The sequence below is a fragment of the Rhinatrema bivittatum genome, chromosome 6 (genome assembly GCF_901001135.1).
Source record: "Rhinatrema bivittatum chromosome 6, aRhiBiv1.1, whole genome shotgun sequence".
Lineage (NCBI taxonomy): Eukaryota > Metazoa > Chordata > Amphibia > Gymnophiona > Rhinatrematidae > Rhinatrema > Rhinatrema bivittatum.
This window is the reverse complement of record NC_042620.1, coordinates 218,070,193-218,083,127: the sequence shown is the minus strand read 5'-3', so window position 1 is coordinate 218,083,127 and position 12,935 is coordinate 218,070,193. Positions and strand designations below refer to the sequence as shown.

Sequence of the window (12,935 nt, the reverse complement as noted above, 5' to 3'; positions counted from 1 at the left end):
GTAACATGGGCACCAGCGAGTAATGTGGGTGCTGTAGTGGTATGAGCGGTTCTATAACCTGTCTGATACTGTGCACCTCACTTCCACCTCCCCACACCTATTGGGGTCGACAGTACTACAGACATTTACCTTCTATACCTACACAATCCAAATAGCTCAGAAAAGACCTTATATTTTATCCACATAATCAGATTTTTATTTGTTAGAATTTGCAGGGTTAGCATTTAGAAGAAAATAAATAGTACATGTCTCTGAAGTCCTTGAATCTTGGCATCAGTTTATACTAAATAAAGCTCTGTATCATTAGTGGATTGATGCATGCCAGACACCTTAGCCTGCTTAGAATATTAATAAAATTAACTAGCTAGCTAGCCCCACCCAACTTTGGGATATTCTTTTGTTTACCTCTGGAGCAGCCTCTGGGTGGAGATTTCGGGGACTGTCTTGAGGGAAAGAGTTTGCTTCCTTGGTCCTGTTATTGGCTGGGCTGAGGAGACTTCTCTCAGCTTTGGAGCCATCTCTGGATTCATGATAGATGGATAGATATCAGGCAGGGCTTTCCTCTCTCCAGTCTCAGCGGACATCCCTAATCATCTTTCTCTTCAACACAGAGATGAGCAGGATTGATGTGTCCACATCAGGCTTTGACTGTCTTTTCTTGTTCTTTCGCCTCTCTCCACTGCTCTCTCCACTGCTCTCTTAACAGCCCAGACATGCCTATGTAAACAGTTCATGCATAGTCATCTGGTGGGCAGATGGTGTTTCTGTATTTCAGATTGCTGACCTCCCCAGTTTTCCATGGTGGGAGTCACTGCTCCTGTTACATGGTGACTCTAGACTGTGTCAGATCATCCCTTGACCAACACCGCCTTGCCATGTCAATGATTCTCCATTTCAGACCCCTCTCTTCCATGTGTGTGTGTGTGTGAGACCACCCCCCCCTTGGCTGTTTTTCTGCTGTGGGGGAGTGTTGTTTTTTGGAGTGCACCTGTTAGCCCCCTTTTGGATTGGTTGTTTAGTCTTGTTTCCAGGTAGACTTGAGTTGTTTGTGAGACGCTGACTTGGCTGTCCTGGGGCTTCACACAGTTCACAACTTTTAATCAGACAAGGAGATCAGATGAGCTGGGTAGCATTATTGTCAAAATTTCTTATCTTGTTCTCTGTGTTCTTTTAAAGTCTGTGTCCATCTGAGGTGAGTATTCATAGATGGGAAAATTCATATTTTGTTGTATACAATGGTAGAACATCTCGTATCTCACAGTGCTCTCAGAGGTGGAAATGACCACAGATAGTGCTGTCAAGAGGGGTGCAATAAAGCGCTGAAGGGCATGGTGTTATTGATGGCATAGAGTGCTGGGGACTCCTTTGACACCATGGAAGCCATTGAGTATTGTGCCATTGAGCACCATGGACACCAGCGAGCACATTGGGGGCCCTCAACTTCAGACACCAAGGTTGCCCTCACTGCCATTGGGCGCCTCGACATGGCACTTCATGGACAGTCAGGTGCCATGGACACTATCAAGTGGCGTGTCATCTTTTAATGTCATTGGTGCCATCGTCTGCCTATCATGCACATAGAGAACCTGGGCGCCATTGAGCACATGGGTTGCCACTACACACCTTGGTTGTCATCATATGCCATGAACGTCATATAGCGCCAAGGTTGCCATCGTGTGCCAGGCATGTTTATAGGTGCCAGGAGCACCTTCCATGTTCAGTGCCATGGGTACCCTTTCCGGGCGGGTAGTCGTGGGACAAGGGTACCATGGAGGTGCTGTTGACCTCACTTGAGCGTGAAGAGCGCTGCAGCCTCTGTAGTGAGTCATCTGAAGTGCTGACGGTTTGGTTGCTTTTGGCAAGGGTCATCTATATTTTCTTTTACTGAGGATAGTGCTGAGGCACTACCATTACTATCAGCATCATGGAATGCAGGGTGCCCTGAGTGGCAGTGCTACCACATCACCACAGGTATGGTCACAATTATTCCTATTGTGGGTAGTGCCTGGGTGCTGTAACTCCCTAGGAGCCATTCCTTTCATCGCATATGGTACTTACCACACAGGGCATCCCTGATATCGTGGATAGTCACCACACATACCATGATATACTTCTATGCCGAACTGCCTGTGCCAGGTACGTAATGGCAGTGGCTCTTGATCGCGATCAGAAGCCATTGGCAGGTAGCACCAGGGGTGCTTATTAGTGCCTTCGTGTGTCTGGCAACCAGGGGTGTTATTGGACACCAATAATGATGCCTCACATGCAGTCCACCGCCATAGCTTTTGTGCCTGTCCAAGCCATGGCATGGACTACTAGGCCCACGGGTACCACATCTTTGCTTACAATCCTGTCACTGTCAGCTCGACAGAGTACCGCAGCGTGGGTACACAGCACTGCTGTGGCAAGACACAGATTAGGTGATGGAAAACCACTGTTACTAGGAGCTCGGTGGCTTGTGTGGATGTATTTTTCTGGTGCCAGCAGACATTGCACACTGGTGCGCTGGGAAGTCTTGGCCAAGGATACAATTCTGTTCACTCCATTTTGGGGTGGATATCAGGGTATCTCCCCCTTTCAGGAGGGGGACGGTCCCTCACAAGCTTCCTCCCTCATTGGCTTATGCTCTGGATCACCTTTCTGGTGCATGGCTTCAACTGGGGTGGTGATTCATATGAATCAGTGCAGCAACATGGGATAGCTGGATCACTTTTGCTGGTTTTTCCTGCGCCTGGTTGCCATGTGGTCCCTAGTGTCAGACTAGGTGACAACCAATGACTATTCTGGTTACAGAGAGGATATCCTACACTGGCTACAGGATATCATACACTGGCTACTGGCTACAGAGAGGATATGCTACACTGGCTACCAATCCACTATAGAATACTCTTCAAGACTCTCACTATCATTCACAAATCTGTCTACCAGCAATCCCCTCTCCAACTCTCCATCCCCCTCGAACTTCATGCTTCCTCAAGGCCGATCAGATCCGCATACAAAGGCTCTCTCCAGGCTCCCCCAAGCAAATTCTTGGTCCACAACTTCATCCATAAACGAGCATTTTCAACAGCGGGTCCACTACACTGGAATTCTCTCCCTCCTGATATACGTCAGGAATAATGCCATCTTTCTTTCAGGAAGAAACTGAAAACCTGGCTGTTTGTCCAAGCTTACGGTTGACAGAGCCTCCATCAACCAATATTGTCTCTTTCACTTTCCTACACATTCCATATCCCCACCCCCGCTTACCTCCCCTGTTCCTCCCTTTCACAGGAAAACATTTTTTTCCTAATAATTGCCTATGATAAAGCACCAGCCGAATTCTTTAACCGTTTGTTAACATGTATTAGTCTTGCTACTTAATTGTTCTTGTTGATAACTACTTTCAGTACTATCCAGTTATAATATTTTGTTTTCTTTCCTGTCTTCCAAAGCCCATGTTTTTTGCTCCTTGTTTAATGTAACTTTATCTTCTTTACAGTTGTTTAATGGTTTCCCCTTGTTCCATTGAAAACCGGTACGATAAGACTTGGTCTTGAGCATCGGTATATTAAAAGAACTTAAATAAATAAATAAATAAATAAATATCATAGGTCAGCGATTGTGCCCTACTCTCTGATAGCTCATAGCGTGTAGCTGATCTACTGGAGCTCCAGGAAATTGATGTGACAGCAGTGTTCCTGGGCAGATGAAAGACCCTGGGTGTTGAGTCCACGCATCCGTGATTAGGACAGTTTGGATACTAAGACTTTGGAAAGAAATCATCCATTCCAGATTTGAAAGTACCTGCCACCAGGAAAAGGAGTCCCAGAGGGGCGAGGTGACTTGGATGTAATCCTGGAGGTTATGTGTGGCCTTTGCCACTGTAGCATCAAGGTTGTGCATGTAGAGTAGTTCCAAGGGAGTGACGTGAGCGGTTGCGACCATATGGCCTAAGAACCTCAACATGTGCCAGACTGACAACTGCTAGCTTTGCTGAATCTCTGCCGCAGTGGTAATCAGGGTGGTGATCCTTTGACGAGGCAGCAAGGCCTTGGCCTGAGCCATGTCTAGCAGGGCTCCTATGAAGTCCAGTTGAGATGATAGGCTGAGATGGGACTTTGAATAGTTTTGACAAACCCTAGTGACTCCAACACCGGGATGGTCAAGCACATGAACTTGACGACCCTGCCTGTGAGTTGCTCTTGACCCCCCAATTACCCAGATAAGGGAAAACATGCACCCCCAGCCACGGGGCTGATGCAAGCCCAGATGGCAACACCTCATACTGGAAGTGTTGTTTTCCCACCAAGGTACCCAGGGAAACCATCTTGAACTTTTCCTTTTTGAGAAATCTGTTCAAGGGATAGTCACATAGTTGTATGTATTTCCTCTATATTTTGATTTGGGTTGTGTTATTAATCCCCTTATGCTTAAGGACCTGGAAAAAAAAGTTCTGGCAGCTCTGCTGGCTGACCTTTATAGTCCAGAATAGTTCTGGAGGGTTGGAGACAGGTAGATATAGTTCCTGTTGATGAACGTGGAATGAAGGAAGAAGCTGGGAACCACAGATCAGTTAGTCTGACCTCCATGGTGAGCAAATTAATGGAATCTTTGCTAAAATAGAGGGTAGTACAGTTTCTGGAATTACACAATCCAAGGCAGTATAGTTTTATTAGAAGTATGTCTTGTCAGATGAATCTGATCAATTTTAATTGGGTGAACTGGGTGAGAGTTGGATTGGGGAGAGCATTAGATGTGGTTTACTTGAATTTCAGTAAGGTCTTTGATATGGTTCCGCATTGGCAACTTATAAATTGATCATCCTTAGTATGGGCCCTAAAGTGACTGACTGGGTTAGAAACCGGTTGAGTGGAAGACTAGAAAGGGAGTTCACTCAAGCAGAGCAGAGTTTCTTCCCTGTCACCCATTTGTGAGGACAGCAGAATTTTGATCTCAAAGATTTTAGAGCTTTCAGCATGCTTTACTGAGCATAGGAAGCTGTAGCCACCTCCTTGTCTCTCAGGCAGAGGCCCTTAGTCCATGATTTAGCAAATACAAGGAAAAAAACAACAATTCCCAGGGGAGGTGGGAGGGTATTGTGAGGAATAACATCCTGCTGTCCTCGAAGAATACCTGTTACAGGTAAGCAATTCTGCTTTTTCAGCAGACAAGCCAGATGACAATCCTCACGCATGGGTGCATCTTAAGCGAGAGGCTGCCGAAAATAGGAAAAATGGGGAAACCCTTTAGTGCGGAAGCAGCACCATTCTCTCCCACCCCCCCCCCCCCCCCCACACACACACACTCTTACTTTTTGGTGAGGCAGCCGACCTGTAAGAGCTCTAGAAGGGAAGAGAATTGGGTTTTTCACCTCAAAGAGGTCAGTATAGTATAAAATGAAAGAGCCCCTGGTTATATGGTATTAGTTTAGATATTTTCAACTACTAGGCATTATTTCTAAATATTGGATTTAAGGATCTCATAATAAGCTTTACCATAAGTTAGCCTTGTCAATAATCATAGGTTATCCTCAATTTTTCTAGAAATGTTGTAATATTTGCAGGTAAAAATTAAGTACTTATCTTGTTTGACGCTCTGTAGTGATGCCTGCATAAATTAGTTTTCTTCTAAATCTAACTGCAACCCTTTGTTCATTAATAAAAGTTGGCACTGTTAATTTTTTTTGATTACTTAACCATTTATAGGTGATAAATAGACTTTAATATAAAACAGAATAATCTGTATTTTTGATAATAGATTTGTCTGAAATAGATTCATTAATATACTTATGATTCTTGACTTATCCAAAGTCTAAAACATCTATCATAAAGTTAGTTTTAATTGATATTTTTGATACCTCTTTGTGAGACAAATATTTTATGGATTTATACTGTGCTTTCATTGTAGAAGAATTATAGGTCAATCTGTGGTGAGTGTCAAATTTATCCAAAGAAACTTTACATGCAGGACTTATGCACATATGTTTCCTGCTGAATATACTCTGAAAAAAATTACAACAGATTTTTTTTTTCTGATCAGGCTTGTGCATGTAACTTTAGACAGAGATCATTTAATGTGTGCTCACTGGCTAAAGTTTAGCTCCACATCCAAAACACCCCAATTGATGAACTTTTTGTCCAGATAAATTTTGTACGCACAATTTTATGCATGCAATGGAAGGAAGTATTAAAAGCAAAGGCTTTAAGTTTTCTTAGGACAAGATTCACTAACTGCTTTTCCTCCCATTCCGTGTCTGTGGTAAAAAGTATAATGAATCATGTCCTTAATCTTGTTTCCTTAAGTAGTAAAGACTGGATAAAGAAGTAGGTACTCAACACCCCAAAAGTGTCTTTTTGAATATCTTTGTTTAGATGTTGAATAAAGATGTGGAGGATGTTTTTTCTGATTATTCTATTTTCTTAATATTTTATTTTTTTAAAAGCAGCTTCATGGAAACAGTGCGCGATTTACTGACGTGTATGAACTGAAGGAGGATATTGGTGTTGGCTCCTACTCGGTTTGCAAGCGATGTGTACACATAGGTACAAACATAGAGTTTGCTGTGAAGGTAAATGTTAGTAACACCATTTGGTCTGTCTGCATGTCTTCACTTATGTTAGTAATCAGTTGTAGAAACAGAACTAGACACCCAGAAAGCCCTGGACTTAAAGGACTATTTCAGTGTAGCTGGCTTAAAAAGACAGATAAATTAAAGGGAAGGGAATATATTAAGCCTTTGATGATTAGAAAAGGTTAACCTGTTGCGAAAGACAAATGGTTTTCAATTATGAAAATAGATTTTATCAATAGCATAATTAACAACATAAACTAAAGCTCAAAATATGCTATTGAGAAATTCTCCCTGTTATGTTCAGAATACCCAAGTTGTGTGCTATTGAAATCTATCATAAAGGGAGTCTTTGCAATGTGCTATAGTGGTGATACAGTATAACCTTGTGGTGATACAGTGTAACCTTGTTTAATACAAATACTTATTGCAGGGGTTCATTGTTGTGTACTGAGTAGGTCATCATGGCACTGTTATAATACATGGGAGTATTTGGTAGAGAGAATAGAAGTGAATTTAGTTGCATGAATTAAGATAACATTTGTCATATGGTTAATATTTCTTTCCTTACTATATTTCTAAAGTTTGTTTCTCATTCTCCTCTTCAGTTTTCTTTTATAGGACCTGCTATACTTTGGTTTTCTAATGGTTGTTAATTGATTTTTAAGCTTATTCTTTAGACTTTTCTCTAGGTACCAAACATCACACACAGGGAGAGTACTTTTCAAAGGGACTTCTGCAAGTAACGGTGTTTATACATAGAAATGGGCTTTTACAAAATGTCCTGCTTAATATGCAGGTAAATCTATTCACATGTATCATGTATGTGCATAAGTTTGCCTGCACTGAGCAGAGGTGGTTCCTAGGGGCAGAGATGGGGGAAGGGTTTGCACTTAATGTGCATCCTTGTGAAAATTCAAACATATGTACATATATCTTTCCAAAAACTTGTATGTGCACCGAATAGCAGGTATAAGGGTACATTTGGTGGGATAACTTTCAGAGAGGACCAGTGCAAGTAAATCTGCTTTGAAAATTAGTGTAACTTATGCATGGATTTGTTGTTTTATTTAGGTGTAATGTTATAAAATTACCCCTTAATGAACATATTACATATGCAGAAATATGGCAGATACTTTGAGTATTTTCCTGTTCACACTCTGGTACCAGATTTGTATCATTCTTTTTAATACCTCATATTTTGTATTTGTTAAATTTATTTGTTTTATATACCACCTGTAAACTGCATTAACGGAGCAGGATACAATAAAACATAAAAGGAAAAAAAAATTGTGCAATTAAACAAAGGGGGGAAAAATTACAATAAAGCATAATACAATTCTAATTAAAACAAAACTCAATCATTACTTAAATAACAAAACTAATAGAAATAAAACGACCAGTTACATTGTTGTTAGGTGATGGTAAATGCCTTTGTGAAGAACAAGGTTTTAACTACTTTCTTAAACTTTGCAAAGTTAACTTCAACCCAAAGGTCAAATGGTAACATGTTCCACAGCAATGGAGCCTGATAGCTAAAAGAAGAGTCTCTAGTTGAGTCAAGATTTATGTATTTATTTATTTATTTAATGGTTTTATATACCGACATTCATCAATGATATCACATCTGTTAACAGTAAACAATAAACTACGCTTAAGTTGCGTTTGACAAGAAACAGGAGAACAAATATATGCAATGCCATGAACAATATATATGTCAGAAAAGATTAACTATACATGGATATATGCAGGTTCAAGTTAACTATATATGGAAATACAAGGGTTCAAGGAAACCTTCAGTCAGATTAATTATATATGGATATATGAATATATGAGGTGATAGAGAAGTGGAGAGTAAATGTAAGGGAACTATATACACAGCACTAAAATTACTAACAAAGATTGCTTCAAGTATACTAAGGGGAAGGTTATCAATTACTTGCAAGGATGCTTACATTACACTGAGGGGAATATTATTAACAGTTACAGTAGAGAATGTGGATTAGTTACAGAAGTGGGTTGAAGATGAGTGGGAAGGAGTAAGGAGAGGTAGGGGTACACAGAGACGCTTAGAGATGAGGTGGGATCAGGTAGGAATTTGGGAATATTGAACATGTATCAAGGATATAGTATCAAAGGTATGTATGGGGATATTGAATATGTATCAAGGATATAGAGAATGCCTCAAGAATTAGACATCAGAAGGAGGAAGGACCTAGAGGGGGATTTGGGTACCTGAGGTGTAAGGTGACTAGACTGGTAGTGTTAGGTGTAAGCTTGTGTGAACAGCCACGTCTTTAGTTTTTGCTTGAACATTTTTTGGCAGTCCTCCTGGCGTAGATCTACTGGCAATGTGTTCCATAAGGCGGGGCCAGCTATGGGGAGCGCACATGCTCTTATGGATGCCAGGTTGGTGTTTTTGGGGGAGGGTGTACGAATGGTAGCGAGGTATTGGTTTCTAGTTGGTTTAGTTGACTTGTGGAGTATCAGTGAGTCATTGAACCAATTCATCTCAGGATTGTGAAGAGCCTTATGTATGATAGAGAGGGTCTTATATTGGATTCAGGATGCAATTGGGATGAATCACAGATGACGAAGATACAGCTAACAAACCTTTCTGGGAAGTAGGAAGAGAGCATATAGTTACCTCACTAAATTGCTATTTCCTTATGTATGATGGAGAACCTGTATATAGTGTATGAAAAGTGAGACATAAAAGTTTGTATTTAATATGATAAATGATTGGAAGCCAATGTAAGTCTGATAAAATAGGAGTAATGTGATCATATCTCTTGAGTCCATACCTCAATCTAGCCAAGGTGTTTTGAAGCAGTTGTAAACTTTTAAGCTGATAATTTTGCACTCCTGACAGTAAATATTTACAATAGTCAATTGTGGATGTTACAAATCATGCACCAAAGGTTGTAAATCATGTAATTCCAAAAAAGGCCATAAACGATGGATAAATCTAAGATAGAAAAACACCTTCGGAATAACAGATGAAATTTGAGATGCCATAGTAAGATGTGAGTCTAAAACACCCAGGGTACATATAGTATCTTTCAATGGAATATTAAGTCCAGCCATCACTGGAATCAATGGAGAAGTAATTCTAAGGTTAAACCAAAGTGCTTCAGATTTAGCTGGGTTTACTTGTACATGATTTGTTAGCCAAAGAGCAACAGAATCCAAACAGGAATTTAGAATGTCAATGGCAAATTTAGAACGAGTTTTAATAAATAATGTGATCTGAATATCATCTGCATAAAATGATGGCCAACAACCATGGTCTTGAATCAGAGTAGCCAAAGGTGAAATGAAGACATTAAATAATAATGGAGAAAGAATAGAACCCTGTGGAAGTCTTGGTGGCATGTTCCTAATACTTGATTTCTCATTAGCCCAGTGTACTTGAAATGTCCGATCTGTGAGATAGGATATGAACCAATTAAGAACACCATCCACAATACCGATTTCAATCAGTTGGTTTAGAAATAAAGAATGATTAATAGTGTCAAAAATGGCACACGTCTAAAAAGACAGTAATAGCAGCAGCATCCATATCAGAGTGAAGTCTCATTTGTTAATGACAGCAATGTAGATTCTGTACTATGATTAGTACGAAAACCAGATTGATTGGGATGTAAAACATTTGTCTTTTGAACAAAGTCATTAAGGGGGTTATTTATTTATGGGTTTTTATATACCCGACATTCATCAGCGATATCACATTGGTTTACAGTAAATGTGAAAATGCACATAATATGCGCTTGACAAATAACAAGAGAACAGGTACATATGAAGCAATTAACAGAATACATGTCTAAATGCCTAATTGAAATATGTATGAGACAAAAGCAGTTGAATATAAAGGTAACTTATGTACAGAGCAGTAGGGTTATTTACAATCATTTACAAGGCTGTCTTTTGACATTATTGGTAAATTAGAAAGTGGTCTGTAGTTGACCAAGGCATTTGGGTCTAAAGATTCTTTTTTTTTAAATTGGTTTAACTCTTGCAATCTTTAGCACATTAGGCTACAAGAAATAGGCTCAAAAAGAGAAAGGGAAGGCTCCAAGAGTAACTGAAGGAAAAGGATCTGAGATTGCTGTAGTGAGATGAAGAGATTTTAAAAGAAAAAAAAAGCACCCATATTAATCTGATAAAATGAAACAAACTGAGAAGCAACAGAACTAATAGTAGAAAATGAAACACAAATGTTCTCCACATTCTCTAAGAAAAATGAAGCAAAATCATTTGCTGATATCAATATTTTCAAAAGAAGAAAGGGAAGATTGAGTAGTTTATTTACTATTTTAAATAACTGTTTAGGATGATTTTCAGCACCCTAAACTATAGAAAAAAATATATATAGTCAATTGTGGATGTTACAAATCATGCACCAAAAAATTATGTAAGGCTGCCACTTGATCTTCCATCCATACTTTTACTGCTCATTACTACCTAGTAAATGCTTTGTGTCAAGAAGGCAGTTTTGGACAGGCAATTTTAAAGATCTTATTAAAATATATATAGGCCACACTATCCAGTTCTCTAAGCAGCTTATAGTAAAAAAAAAAAAAAAAAATTCTTTCAACTCTCTCTCCAGCCTCTGGCATTTTGAGATGTATCTTATGTAAAATATAAGCATACTGGTTGTTTTTATTCAGCTCTTAGTTTGGAAGCTCCCACTTGTGTGGTTGATATTTGCCCCACTTGTCCATGGAAAAAGCGTAGACCAGGAGAACCAACTTGACCAACTCCAGTCCTCAAGAGTCACAAAACGGGCCTGGTTTTCAGTAAAGTCACAATGAATATGCATGAGATATTGCATATTCATTGTGGCTATCCTGAAAATCAGGCCTGTTTTTGGCTCTTGAGGACTGAAGTTGACCACCCCTGCCATAGATAGCAGGACAAATCAGCCACACAATCCCATCCTCCACCCTAAGTCTTTCTGAGCTCTGGGAGACTGCCTACAGACAGTATCTGTTTCATGGACACAAGAACCAGGTGGGCTAAGAAACATTCACAATACATTTTGTAAGCCAAGATCCAGTGAATGTGGGTACGTCCTTTGCCTCGGAGTCCAAAGCTTGCTTGTTTCTGAGAATTTTCTTGCTGTTTCTCTGCACTAGTGCTTCTCAACCAAGTCCTCAAGGCACACCTAGCTAATCAGGTTTGAATATATATGAGATAGATTTGCATGCACTGCTTCTGTTGTATGCATATCTATCTCATGTATATTCGTTGTGCATATTTTATTTATTTATTTATTTATTTAAAAGTTTTTATATGCCGCACATTAAGGCATTTACATGTCCGTCTAGGCGGTTCACAATCATACAAGCATAATTAAAACAAACTTAGGAAGACAAATAGAACAAATATCATATCCTGAAAACCTGACTGGTTAGGTGTGCCCCAAGGACTGGGTTGAGAAGCACTGCTCTATACTGAAGCACCAGGAGTCAAATGTCTCTACAGTCTTTTTTTTATTTTTTTGTGTACTTACATCTATTCAATAATACATGTACCACAGGATAAAGCTAGTGCACAGGGTAAGATGAATACAAAAGTATAGAAAGTCACTGGAGCCAGTGAAACTTTAAGGAATTTATTTGTATTTTTTTGAAATTGTTGACAGAATGGTGAATATTTGTTTTGAGATTTTCCTGTTGCGAATATGAAACAAATAAAAATGTATTTTTCTCTTCCCAAAAATATTTCCCCTCTCCGCAGATCATTGACAAAAGTAAGCGAGATCCCTCAGAAGAAATTGAGATTTTGATGCGCTATGGACAGCACCCTAATATTATCACATTAAAAGATGTAGGTATTTTAAATTATATTCAGGCACAATATAATCATACTGTAACAGGCATAATAATATTCTGACAATTTACATTGTTTTAAGCTTCGTTTAAGATGCACTTGAGGCTTTTTTTTAATCTAAAGCACAGTATATCCACCTATTATGTACTAAAGGCTTTCTAGGCATTGAAACAGTGCCTGTTGAAACAAATGTATCTTTAGTGTTTACTGTACAGTGCTGTGCAGTTCTTGTTCCCAAAACATTTCCATAAAGATCCATGGGATTGAAGTTTGTTTATGCAGCTGTTTTATTTTAATGTACATGCCGGTTGCTTGCTGATCACTCATAGGGACTTAATAAGAGAAAAGTTCTGAATTTACAGACTGACAAAGCTAAAGGTGTACTCTTTAGAAAAGAGAAGAGAGATATGGTACAAAAATTCAAATATGCTTCAGTACAGCACTAGAAGTAAACATTTTCCATAAAATGAAAAATTCAAGGACAAATGGTCGTCATTTGAAGCTGAAGGAAGGGAGTCTCAAAAATAAAGTGAGTATTTTTTCACTGAGT

At 39.4% G+C, this 12,935-nt stretch overlaps 1 protein-coding gene across 8 annotated transcripts in view; it reads left to right on the top strand.

Moving 5' to 3' along the window:
• Positions 1–12,935, top strand: part of RPS6KA6 (ribosomal protein S6 kinase A6) — a 353,752-nt gene that overhangs the window by 273,909 nt on the left and 66,908 nt on the right. For 6 of the 8 annotated variants that reach the window (XM_029606558.1, XM_029606561.1, XM_029606556.1 and 3 more), the window contains 2 exons: positions 6,425–6,550; positions 12,293–12,382. In XM_029606558.1, coding sequence (XP_029462418.1) covers positions 6,425–6,550; positions 12,293–12,382 — 216 coding nt within the window. The remainder of the gene's footprint in view (positions 1–6,424; positions 6,551–12,292; positions 12,383–12,935) is intronic. The other 2 variants (XM_029606562.1, XM_029606560.1) reach the window with 1 other exon arrangement.